Source organism: Nematostella vectensis, chromosome 11 (genome assembly GCF_932526225.1).
Source record: "Nematostella vectensis chromosome 11, jaNemVect1.1, whole genome shotgun sequence".
Taxonomy (NCBI): domain Eukaryota; kingdom Metazoa; phylum Cnidaria; class Anthozoa; order Actiniaria; family Edwardsiidae; genus Nematostella; species Nematostella vectensis.
Genome location: NC_064044.1, coordinates 11,391,147 through 11,404,116, shown reverse-complemented (window position 1 = coordinate 11,404,116; position 12,970 = coordinate 11,391,147). Strand labels below are relative to the sequence as shown.

The following is a 12,970-nucleotide window of genomic DNA, read 5'->3' as shown; positions in this document are numbered from 1 at the left end:
TGCCGCTTTTCATAGCTTGCGAACATTCTACCAAGTTTATCCTATCAAGTCTCCTCCCTGATAATTGGGGATGGGCCAGTGCGAACAGACTTGCCTCCAGGACACAGATCGCTGCTAGAAATGGTGCGGTGCAAATGCACGCAAGGCTGGTGTAAAACCTCAAGAAAACACAAAAGTGTTACTGATTACTAGAATAGTCTTCAATAGTTTTATCAGACAACATAGATATGCCCATTGGGGTCATACGTAAACTGGCACGAGGGCCATGCACGACGTACCCAAAAATAAACAAATTGGAAATAGAATGAATATAGTTCCGTGCGATGGACCATGTACAGGGTATGTCTACGTTGAATACATCGGCAAGTAGAGCCTGATAGTGATTTTTTAGGAGATATTCAAGCGCGAGTAGGCCCGAGAACTTATTGAGCCGAAGTTACATACAAGATTTCGTGGTTTTACAATACGATTGAAATAAGATGCTTGAAACGTAGTTGTTCTGCAAAGCGCCGGAGATAAAGCAAAGCGGATCTAGCTTTTCGTTGAAAGGGAGGGGGGGTTGGCTCAGTGACAAAGGGGGTAGGGGTAGCGGTTGAACATTCAGGTCGGTCATTTCGAAGTTACACTTCGTAAAAAAGATTAGGTCTTTCACCTTCCGGTCGTAGACCAAGACCTTCCAAGGGTAGTTAATCGAGTTTTAGAAGTCGCTCTTTATAGCTCAAGTCCCCGATCTTGGATTTTAGAATCCAGCGGGTGGCTCGACTTTTAAATTTTTCTAGGATGACATTTTAAGTCTTACGCTTCCGGGGGACCAGACTTCAGTGGCGAATCATAACTGCGACTTGACAAGTGACATGTACAGAGTACGCCTGACCCTGTAGTCTGTAATTAAGCCACATGTCCTCTTGAGCAGACTGAGCATTCTGTTGGCCTTGGACACCACAGATAGAATGTGGGTGTACCATGTGACATTGCTTGATATTGTGACCCCGAGATCTTTTTTACTATTGATGCGCTGAAGACTTGTGGCGCCAAGTCCACCAGTATGGGCTATATCTTTCGTGAGACTGTCAAGACTTTACACTTGGTAGCGTTGAAGTTGATATTTGTTTTGTCACTCCACTTGTTTAGACTTGTCAAGTCATCCTGAAGAGCTTCACAGTCCTTCATCACAGTCCTTCATCGAAGAGATTATTCGGTATAGCTTTCTGTCGTCTGTGTATATATAGCGGTGCTAGTGCCTTTGTCTATGGCGTCTGGTAGATCGTTGATGAAGGTCGTAAATAGATGGGGGCCTACTAGGCTTCCTGAGGGACCCCGGAAGTCACTGTGAGGCGACGAGAGGCCACGCCTTCTATAACAACCCTAGCTACTGAGTTGCTTTTACATGCAAGTTTGTTTTCTAAAAAAAATTTAATCAATGACGGAGAATGCACAAATACATTTATGGAGAAAATATTTGAAATAGAAATACAACATGGACAAGTTGCATTATGTCGATCATTAAATTGTGTTTTTAATAATTCTTGACCAATGACCTTTGAAATTTCCTGATTCAGAGATATATATTCAAATTTGTTGATTGTTCTCGACGCGGGTACCCTGTGGTTTTTGGAATTATAGAAATATTGGTAAAAGATACAAAACACGGGCAGTTTGCTTTGTTTCGACATCAAAACTGTGTCTTTAACCAACTTTGATCAATGATCTTTTAAATGTACTAATTGAGACGTGTATTTTTATCAATTTTCCGTTTTAGCGACGCGGGTACCCTGTAGTTTTGATCCGAAATGGAAAATCATATATTTCAGGATGTTCCACCAAATGGGTTTTTAGGGACTTTTAGTATGTTAACTAGGTTGTATCACTTGTTGAAATTTCGTTGAGAGAAGTTCTATTGCAATTAGTTCCACCTGAAACCACAGATTATCGATATGCCGACACACTCAGAGTAGACAGGAATCTCAATTTGCTCTTTTAAGTTTGGAAACCGTATGATCCGTCACAGGCCATTGCCCCACTGAAGGGGATAGCACCGCGTTTTTTTCTCGGAAACTGCAACCGTCAAACCTCTTTTTGGCACGTGACTAGGCCTTGCGGTCAAGTTTGCAGTCTGCGGTTCGCGTTTTGACCTCAGGAGCACCGTTTGTCTCCCTTGGTTTTGAATTTGCAGCGCAGGTAACGATTGGACCTGTTTAGTGTACCTTATCCAAGAACATTTATCAATATAACTCCAGCAGCCCGAGTAGATACACAAACTACCTTCAGGTACTATGGACCTCAGAGTCAGGATAGCCTGCTGGTCGTCCACAAGACCACGAAACTCCGCAAACAGTAATTTCCGAATAAACCCACTGGAGATCTGGCTAGCAGGCCAGAGCCAGGACTACAGAAATTTGAATTTGTATGATGTACGGTATTGACCAGCCAGCCGTACTTGCGCAAGAGAGCACCCATGCTTCAGTGATACCCCTGTGAAAGGCTCTCCGCCCCCAAAAAAACAAACACACACAACTATTCCTTCGAATTTTCTGACTCTATGACGCAATTCAATTACGTTTATGTACGTCAATTATGCCAGGAGCACCCAGACATGGTTACACTATGAAAGTCCTATTCGGATGCGGTCGTTGTTGTAGTATGTCAAGAGCGCTGGTAGGTGGTACCCTGTGGTAGTCCTGCTGATCGGTTAGTAACGGATCACTAGAAAAGTGAAGGGGGTGGGGGTGTATCAGTCGTTCATGTTCTTTTTTTCTTGTCTCCTAGACGTGCATTAATTCATTTTCATTATTGTATTTATTTTTTTCCTGTCTGGTTTGGGCTGCATGCATTTTTTCCAGGCTTTTCATTGTATATGAATTCTTTGTTCCTTACCCCCTTCACTTTTCTAATGGTCCGTCTCTTAGCGTATTATATACTCGAATAAGCACACTGGCGCTTACTTTATTTTTCGACTCAGACGGGGCGCATATTTGAGGTAGGCGCTTATTCAAAAGGAGGATAGATGGATGGATGTAACGAGCACTGACGTGGATGCCCTGTGATACTGGATGTAACGAGCACTGACGTGAATTCCCTCTGGCAGTGCTGCGTTTGCCAAGAGCACTTAGGCCAAAATATTAGGTTCAACGTTGATTCAAAAAATGTATTAGATTCGGCACATCAAAAGCTCGACGTTTGAATCGGTGTCGTGCTGTTGCCTTGTAGTACGACTGGGGCAGCCGCGTATGGTGCCGTGCCGATTCAGACGTTGAACTGTTCATGTGCCCAATCCAAACAATTAGATGCGGCTCGGCAGGAGCGCGATGTATGAATCGGGCCTTAGATGGAAATGACGGTAGTGACTAAACAGTAGGTCCACCCCCTTCCTTCTCCCCTAATCCGTGAACAGGCGCGCGCATTTTAACACACACAAAAAACCCTTTATTTACAACACGTGCAAATATGTTCAAACAGGAGACAGATTTGCTTTGTAATTTTTAACATTCATATTTCTTATATATTGACCTGCTTATATTTGGGCCTTATACTTGGGGTTCGGAAATACTTCTGTTCTAACCATAGGGCTGCGGAGTGAAGGGAAACATGAACCGGAGTGGGATTTCTCCACATTCTAAAACAAGACATTTTCGGATAACTGAAATAAGAGGCGGATAGCAAGCAGATTATTCTTAAATTTGTGAAAGTAACACTGTACGCATTTGGCATTTTTCAAAGAGCACAAATACGGTAGACCATAATGCATTTGGGACCTCCGACTCGTCTCCCGATTACTCGTACGACTCGTTTAATTCATTTAGAAGGTTCGAGAACTCGAAACTCGACTGCAGTTATGAACCCTCGCTAATAAGAACGAGGGGCATTAAATTTTTAAAATTTAATTTTAAAAGAATTTATTTCAGCACTAACGGACCCTCGCTATTAAGAACTTATTGTATAACAGCACTTAGGGACCCTCGCTATTAAGAAGCAGCCCCAGAACAAAGACATTTAGCTGATTTGATTCTTGGGTGAGATTTGTCTTCCCTTCGGACATGTGAGTACACGATAAAACATTTTTTTTCACAATTCTACAAAAATTAACCTGTCATACAATACAAAATGTTATCTGAGGTTATCAAACTAAGCACGCGCGAGAAAGCTTGGTATTATACTTTGGCGATCTCCTGAACATCCCTATCCCTCCTGCATCACTATTATACTTTATATACTGTACTGGTATAGTTGAGTAGTAAGCTTTGAAATTCATTACGAAGATCCAGAAAAGCAGCGCCCTAAACTGCACCTGTCGTTCGATTTAAAATTAAAACACTCGACGTTACATCAGCAGACCCATTAGACCCTAAGATTCTATATATTATCCTGCTTGCCTGTGCACGACCTGGAGAAAAGCCTTCAAGCTGGGAAGTGTAAACTGCAGAATGCCGACTTGTTCACAGTTGGAATGTACAAAGATAAAACTTGGATACATCTTAGTGTTAGCGTGGCACGGTACAGGTTTTGGAGACGCTACGCACTCGATGTCGAACCTTGACCTCCGTATCGTGCTTATAGTCTGGACCCTTCCATTTCGTGCTTTGTTTGCTGAATAAGAAGAGACTTATTCTTGAAGTGATCAATCCTCGCCTGTGCTTCCTCCTCTAGTTTTTCCAAATCCCTGGTTTTAGACTCGGCGTTTCTTAACCTGTCTGCCGCGTGTTTGATGCCATCGCGCAAATCACTGATGATTTCTTGGTATTCTTGGTCAGATTTAGGAGTATAATTGGTCACGACCCGCTTGCCTATTTGCTCTGATGCGCGAAGCGTTTCTTCGTAATGGTCGATCTTATTCAGCGCGCGCAGATGTCGCCTCTCTAAATCATACAACTTTGCTTTCTTTTCTTCGATTTTCTTGTTTACTTCCGCAATATCTTTAACAATGTTCTTTGCCTCACTCAATTTGTCAGCCGTCTTTTCCTCATAGCCGGGAACATCGATCTTATTCTTTTTTAAAGTCTCGCAGAGTTTCATATTTTCCTCGTACCTCCGCGTCGCTACAAACTCCCTTTCCTTTGTGTACTGAATCTTTGCGTGTATTTTCTCGATCATTGTATCAATTTCTTGCATACGGTCGCCAATACACCGTTGCTTGTCCACCGCTGCTCTCTCTCTGTGTCGTTCCTCTTTTACAGCCATCTTGAGCTCCTTGGTTTTCTCGTCCTCCTCGCGAATCGCTTTCTGGAGTTCCACCATTCGAGCTTTAATGTGATTGAAGGTTTGGCCGATTATAGGCTCATACATCTCACTTATCGCAGTAGTCATTTTAGCTCCGCGTTTTCCAGGACCTTATCAAACAAGCGATGTGTGCTGTGCGCGCTGTGCGAGTGACTCACGCGGCTTCACCAACAAATTAACTCATTCTCCGAGCTGCGCTGACGTGTATAAATAACCACATCCGTACAATAGATCCCGACAGAGTTTAACTTAAGATAACCTGTGTTCTTAAAAACGCCTAAAAATGAACGATCTATCATTTAGCCTCCCGGGCGTTACTTAGTCAAGACTCGATTATAGGCTAGGGCTTGGATAAGCCCAGAATTAGACCCGAGCGGGGGTGGATTTTTGTACAGAAGTAAAATGCATCTAGCATAACGATTTGTGCAAGTGTCACGTAAATGTTAGCGCTTATGATAATCAAAATTATTAGCTCTGGCTTTTAGGCACGGACAAAGGAACATATTAGCTAATAACAAAAACACGGAAACAGTCTCTTTTATAAAATACTTCAATCGAGTCAGGGGTAAGGATATATTTCCCTAACCCGTCAAAGTCCACCGATCGTCCTTAAAAATATTCCCCTTAAATGTGTCGCAGTCAATCAATCCAGATATAGTTTATCTATGCAAAGACTTTAAGTTTGTTTTCGTGCATGTCCTAACCATAAAGATGACTCAGCGATCGTAACAAAATAGATGTGCCTTCAGGCCTTCCGTACTAGTCAACACCACAAAGATCAATTAAATTCAAGATGCATTGAACTTAAACACATGAAGCTTAGATGAAATTTTAAGAGATATAACTGACTCCGCGATGAGTAAATATCAACTAATGTTCCGTAGTGTTTAGAAATTCTCACGCGACATGTTCTGCTTGTGGGATCTGTCAGGAAAACAAGTTAGTAAAAACCGTCTAGAAAACACAAAAAAACACCTTAGTTGTTCAATACTATCAGGTAGCTATCCTTCGAAGGGCGCGAAGACTATTTACGCAAACATGAGCCACTCAGTGAAACCCAGACTTACTATTGGAGGGGTGATACGGCAAAACAGGGTCAAGGTTATCAGACCAGTCACTACCGAGCCCATCAAGCTACTCACAACACCACATATCACGACCACCATGCTACTCACACCCCATATCACGACCACCATGCTACTCACAACACCACATATCACGACCACCAAGCTCCTCACACCACCACACATCACAACCACCATGCTACTCACACCCCATATCACGACCACCATGCTACTCACAACACCACATATCACGACCACCATGCTTTTCACACCACATATCACGACCACCATGCTACTCACACCACCACATATCACGACCACCATGCTACTCACACCCCATATCACGACCACCATGCTACTCACAACACCACATATCACGACCACCATGCTTTTCACACCCCATATCACGACCACCATGCTACTCACACCACCACATATCACGACCACCATGCTACTCACACCCCATATCACGACCACCATGCTACTCACAACACCACATATCACGACCACCATGCTTTTCACACCACATATCACGACCACCATGCTACTCACAACACCACATATCACGATATCACGACCACCATGCTACTCACAACACCACATATCACGACCACCATGCTTTTCACACCACATATCAAAATCACCATGCTACTCACAACACCACATATCACGACCACCATGCTACTCACAACACCACATATCACGACCACCATGCTTTTCACACCACATATCAAAATCACCATGCTACTCACAACACCACATATCACGACCACCATGCTACTCACAACACCACATATCACGACCACCATGCTACTCACAACACCACATATCACGACCACCATGCTACTCGCGACCACAATGCTACTCACAACACCACATATCACGACCACCATGCTACTACCCCCTCATATGGATGTAGTAGTTGAAGGGATATGGTGAATATTTTCACCATATGAGTGGTGCTTTTGTTGATATCTTTTTAAGGGGGGCAGGTGGCGTAGCATGGTTTACGGGGGAGGGGGTGTATTTCACAAGGCTTTTATTCAAATTATGACGGTTCCTTAGAAACGTTGAGCTCCGAATCCATATGCGGAATTGTCAGCTGTTCTAACACCTCTCGCTTACCGCTACCTGTCTCTAAGCCAACGGAAAACCATCTTTACCCATCATCATTTCACCTCGTGAAGGGATGCGTGTGGTAGATTCGCTCTTGGGAAAGGTTAAAGTGGATGTTCGAGACATGTTAGCTTTGCCCATCGTCGGGGCAAAAAAAACAACATTGACATTAACACCAACAACAAAAACTTTTTTTTCTCCGACGAAGGTCTAACGGACAAAACGTAAGAGATACACACCATTTGCTCCCTTTGTAGTTTTGATATAATAAATCAACGGAGCCAGCAAATAGAGTGAAAAATGCCGGGCTTCTAACACCATTTCGATTCAACTTGCTTCTTCTTCGTAGCTACATTCGTTATCTGTCCAGGCTCAAACGAAATCAGTACGTGAGATCTTAAAGTTTAGCCTGCGTTGTCAGCCGAACTTAATTCTAGAATAGTGTTTATAAATATTTTAGAAAAAATCTGTTACGAATTATAGCAGATATGAAAATAATACTATATAAAAATTGACCACTTTCACATGCTGGATTTATCAATTATTGGCCATAAAAGGCTTAAAACTAACAGAGCCTGAATGAAAACAACTTTTTTATTTCATTCATAACCTTATTACATTTGCGGGTGAACCCAAATAACATTTGCGGGCGCTACATGTATTCCATATCGCTCGTGGCTATTATTCTCTTTTATTGACATGGTTCTGCTACCAAAATAACCAAACATTTAACCTTTTCAGGGATTTAGCTTCCTACAACTATATTTGCAAATCTCGTTTGTGTTTTGTTAGATTGATTTTCTTTTTACGGGATAATTTTACACGATCACCTTATTCTGCTTAATTTGCGCGCGTACTTAAATTCGCCGCGAATTTTTCTAAACGGTTTAGAAAAATTCGCGACCTTGAGCGTCGCGAAAAATAAAAAATGCGACTTTTGATCCCGGGAAATTTAATAGATATAGAAAAATCGTTGAAGGTTCTATTATAGCGATTCTCAATACATCGCGACCCTTCTAACGGTGATTTTGGTTAGTTCGTGGACGAAAGGCTGACTTCGGTCGCTGTTTTGACTAACTGTACAGCATTAAAACCATATTGTACAAAAGATGACAGATTTGTTTGATAATGAGGGGAGTCATAAAGAAAATTATAGCCTTAGGTTTGATCTAGTTTTCTTAGCATTCGCCAAAATGCGACAGTTCGCCGGTAAAACGCCGCCATTTCAAAAAGGCTGGTTTAACCGCGCGGTACTGGAATTAGTCTTGCGTTTTTCAGCACTGTCGCAAATGACATTTTTGGCAATGAAATGGAGGTAATTACAGGCGATGTAGAGGTGGTTTGGGGATTCTCTGCGAAAATAAAACCACCAAAGGTAAATTTGAGTTGCTCTCTATTGATCTACTGGGCATCCTATGTGTGTGTTTTACTCGTCAAGCCAGTTTTTCAGTCGCTTAATCCAGGGTTAGTAAATCGAGGGATTACTTGGCTTTCGGGAACGGTAAGTTATCCGTAGCTTAGCTAACCTACGATTAGCGAATTTTTACCTGGGATTAGACGCTGATCTAGGGTTAAGTTAATCGGCCTTTCATGAACCGGCAAGGTTTAGCCAGGTTCAGTATTAAGGAAGCAAGTGCAAAAATGATTGGAATGTTGTCAATCATTGTGATTACGCGTGAAGCTTGCCATGCGCACTAGCACAGCAAGCATGTAGCGTTTTACCTCCGTAGTCAATAGTAACCCTATAATCATTACGTAGGTCACGGCAAGTCCAAGGGTAACTCACTGGCACACCCACATTGGAAGGTCGCCCTTCGTACACCCATTGGCTAAAAACCTTATCCAAACGGAACCAACGCTTTTCGGGGTGTCAGTGAAGGTTTCCCGTTTGGACTTGCCGTTTTAAGAACACGTAAAAGGGGTGCGATACGATATCCCAAAAATCGTCTTGCAATCGTCTTGTACACAATGTGTAAGTTTCTAACGGCGAACAAGTAAAACCCGGTACCGTCCCCACATCTCGTCTCCAGTCGTTGTTACAGTATTCAATATTTCGCATTTCAATGCGTATTTCATTTAAACTACAAATAATATTACAATCATTGCAGCTCTAGGTGTATTTACATAATTATACAACTGTTTTCCTTACATGGTATCTAACAATTACTAAGATTATGGTTCCCCTTCCTGCGCCACTGGTCTAAAAAACCTTAGACATTTTTCCCGGGTGCGCCTCTCATCTCCTTTACCCTCCCCTTAACTAGGGCCCATGCACTCTTTACGTCGTTGGTGTGCACGCCGGTTACCGGATCTACGAAGTTGTATTAATGTGTGACTTTGCGGTGCGTGTCTATATTGGTTTTCGGTTGAAGGCGGGTATTTGTACCAAAGCACCTGGGGTGGGTGGTGGTGGTGGTGGTGGTGGGGGGGGGGGGAGGTGAGGGTGTTAGGTGGATAAATAATCTGGAAGGGAGGAAAATGTTGAACATAAATGAAGTTCAACGTACTAGTGACGTTCGAGGTTCCGATAGGCGGGGTAATTATCGGTTTGTACTGTGCTGCCAGGTGCAATCGCATTTTGGGTGATGGGTGTGAGAGTTGCTCTTGGGCGGCGGGGGACTACTTGGAAAATACCTCTACATGGTCTATATTCTGTAGTCATGATGCCAAACACAGAGTTTTTTACTTGTGGAACTCTGCCTCTACCATACTGTGAATCAGAAAAAAAAACACTTTCAATTAAAGGAATGACTTGTCACCATATCAATCCGCCATAACAACCGTAAGAACTACCACAAACCAATGTAGAACGTGACTTGCATACCTTCTGTTTATACGTGAACATACTCTCGTCGCATTTGCAGAGGTGGTGCGGCCCACCTATCTTAGGCAATGGCCTGTCAACCAAATGTTTGGTGCAGTAGAATCGCAGCTTGCGGTACAATTCCCCTAGGAGCTTTGTCGGAATGCAGTAGTTTTCCGATGAGGCTGTTTGTTTCTCTTTTACGGACCAGCGGTAGATAATCTTGACGTCATAGCACCTGTCGGGGCTAAGCAAAAACAAGATGGCGGCTATCGGGAAACTAGAACGAGAGCACAAATAGTATCGTTTTAAGATCTTTATACGTATTTTAGCGTGAAAACATGGTGAAAAGCCTATTCGAGCTGGCTGAATTACTTCTTGGAAACGTAATTTCATCTGGAATTCAACGGCGCTAAATAATAATAGCGTAATTTCAACTGGAATTTAACGGCGTTAAGTACTTTAGCAGGCTCCGAATTTTGACTCAACTCAGCATTACAACTGGATCCTTTAACTTGCTATCTCCGAAGCTTTTATACATAATACGTGTACTTAAATGTAGCTGGCCCGAGTTTGTCATTTACTAGATTTAATTTTTGGTTGCAACTGAACAAACTTAAAATATAATAGTGAGTGTGAACATAATCCCTCCATCGAATCACAGGCTTATCAACCTCTCAGTCAGTCCCCAGTCAATCCCAGTGACTAGCTCGAATATTTTCACGATTGATCACCTCCTGTAATTGTCCTATAATTGTCTTAAATCCTAGAATAAAGGTCACAATAAACTCATTGTTACTTGATGTGTATTTATTCAGATCAAGTGGTAAACGTCTGAGCAGTTGAGGGATTCCGTGTTACTTGATGCCTCTAAAACTTATTTTTAGATTTTTTTCTTACACATTTTCAATTGTAAAAATATTCGAGCTAGTTACTGGGATTGACTGGAAACTGACTGAGAGGTTGGTAAGCCTGAAACGAAACGAAAAGGGAGAGGAAGCTATGGGGATCGGAGAAACTATTGGCAGATTATAGAAACAATGCGCTAGGTCCTACGAAAACAGAAACGATGGAGGCGTTTACAGTTGATGGGGACACTAGTCTTGGCATTCAGCCACCGGTACCCACTCCGGAGAAGCACAACCTTGATAAAAATGTGAGAGAAGTTTACGGACATACGGATAAAAATAGCGTTGATCTGACCAGAATCCCTTTAGCGCTTAGGGAAATTATGGAAAGGAGACCGACACCACAACTTTCTGAAGAGGAGGTGCAGGTATTCGAGATACCGGAAAAGGGACAGATGCTAATCACCTATGTAAACGACGAATCACTCTTGCATTTGACTGTAAATGCTAGACAACAACTGGACTATGAGGGATAAACTTTTACTCTGACCCAACATATACTGTTCATATTTCAAAATTGTTGTGTTAATTTACTTTAATTAATAATCTTTTTATTTCTTTACATTAAAATTCTATTTGGAATGAGCTGATCAAAAATAGGAAATGCCACACCCCCCAATACCTTCAGAAACTAAAAGAAAAGGAGGGTGTGGCTGTGCTTCCAAATCTTTTCTGCATTGTCCCCCGTCCCTAAAGTATTTTGAGGCCTAGCCCTGCGATTACTGATATAATCTTTGATTTTTTTCCCAGAGCCACACATCCAAGCTAAACTATTGTAGGTGTAGTACAGTATATAACACATTTATCACACATAGGCTTGTGTCCACACCCTGTTTTGTCATTACAGCTTTCTGCTTTATCTCACACAAAAAAACTGTGTAGAAGTGTGCCAACAGAAACTTTGACTGAAATGCCTTTACACTTCAATCCTCTGTTTCTATCACTAAACTCTCATTCTCGAGCTCTTCCTGGGAGCTTAGCTCCTCACAAACAAGATTGTACAAGTTAATGAGGTCAGCTTTTTTACCTTTATCACCTCTGAATTGATTGCACTTTTGAACCAAATCTTCCTTAACCACGCTATCCTGTAGCCTGTACAACTTATCCTGTATAAACAGGGAGATCTTATCTTTGGTGCTGTTGTTGATATCGTCAGCCCTCTGCCTGTCCTCTGGTGTTATATGGACATTTTCTATGCTAGATGCTTTGCTAATGTGGCCTTGCTCTAAAATATCAATCAGGGCATTTCTGCGATTGCGCTGCAGTGTTGACATAAAGTTGACCTAGTCAGCATCCAGGATCTTCCCCCCGACTCCTTTATGAGGTCTTACGTGAAATGGCTCCATCAGATATCTAAAAGTAGATAATAATAAATATTTATGTTTATTTGATTTTGTGTTTGGCTCTTGTATTTAAAAACTGTTTAACTACCTTTCTTTTCTAAACTTAACCCTCCATGCCAGAATCTCCGCTTCCATATTGTATCCCCGAGCTGGCTTGACAGCATTATCTTTAGGGTCCTTCATCTCACATGTTGTAAACAACCAGCTTCGACGCTAAGCAAAACAAAAACAGAAAGGTATAACTCTGGCTTGGGATTTGCAAATAAGGACTAACAATCATGAGAAAAAAAATATATATATCATACTCATGAAGACATGTGCTTTGTACATTTTGACAAAAAAAGGAAGATAGCTTTCAAAAGTGTAGACTGACCTCAGTCAACTTTTCCAGATTTCTGAAGATTCTTAGCCAGTCAGTTGCCACTGTTGCCCCTCGATGCCACACCTTAAATGCCTTGTTTAATTCCTCCAGCTGGGCATCCATGTCTTCCCCCTTTGATGGATTGCCAGAGGTGTACACAC

General features: G+C 42.1%; 2 protein-coding genes across 2 annotated transcripts; one reads left to right on the top strand and one right to left on the bottom strand.

Annotated features, from left to right (window-relative positions):
- The first annotated feature begins 6,252 nt into the window (after window positions 1–6,252).
- On the top strand, window positions 6,253–7,197 carry LOC125573796 (soluble scavenger receptor cysteine-rich domain-containing protein SSC5D-like). The gene has a single exon (XM_048734574.1). The coding sequence runs from the start codon at window positions 6,253–6,255 to the stop codon at window positions 7,195–7,197; it is 945 nt and encodes a 314-aa protein (XP_048590531.1).
- A 2,703-nt stretch (window positions 7,198–9,900) lies between these two features.
- On the bottom strand, window positions 9,901–11,050 carry LOC125573740. Its single transcript, XM_048734473.1, has 2 exons — window positions 10,219–11,050; window positions 9,901–10,104 (listed from the first exon to the last, which is right to left on the bottom strand). The coding sequence occupies exons 1-2, from the start codon at window positions 10,591–10,593 to the stop codon at window positions 9,901–9,903; spliced, it is 579 nt and encodes a 192-aa protein (XP_048590430.1). The 5' UTR covers window positions 10,594–11,050.
- Between the last annotated feature and the right edge of the window lie 1,920 nt (window positions 11,051–12,970).

Bases quoted from the DNA above. Each gene is read 5' to 3' on its own strand.
- LOC125573796 (XM_048734574.1), top strand. From the start codon at position 6,253: ATGAGCCACTCAGTGAAACCCAGACTTACTATTGGAGGGGTGATACGG.
- LOC125573740 (XM_048734473.1), bottom strand. From the start codon at position 10,593: ATGAAATTACGTTTCCAAGAAGTAATTCAGCCAGCTCGAATAGGCTTT. The intron at 10,105-10,218 runs GTATGCAAGTCA...TCTGATTCACAG, and splicing joins TGTTCACGTATAAACAGAAG to TATGGTAGAGGCAGAGTTCC.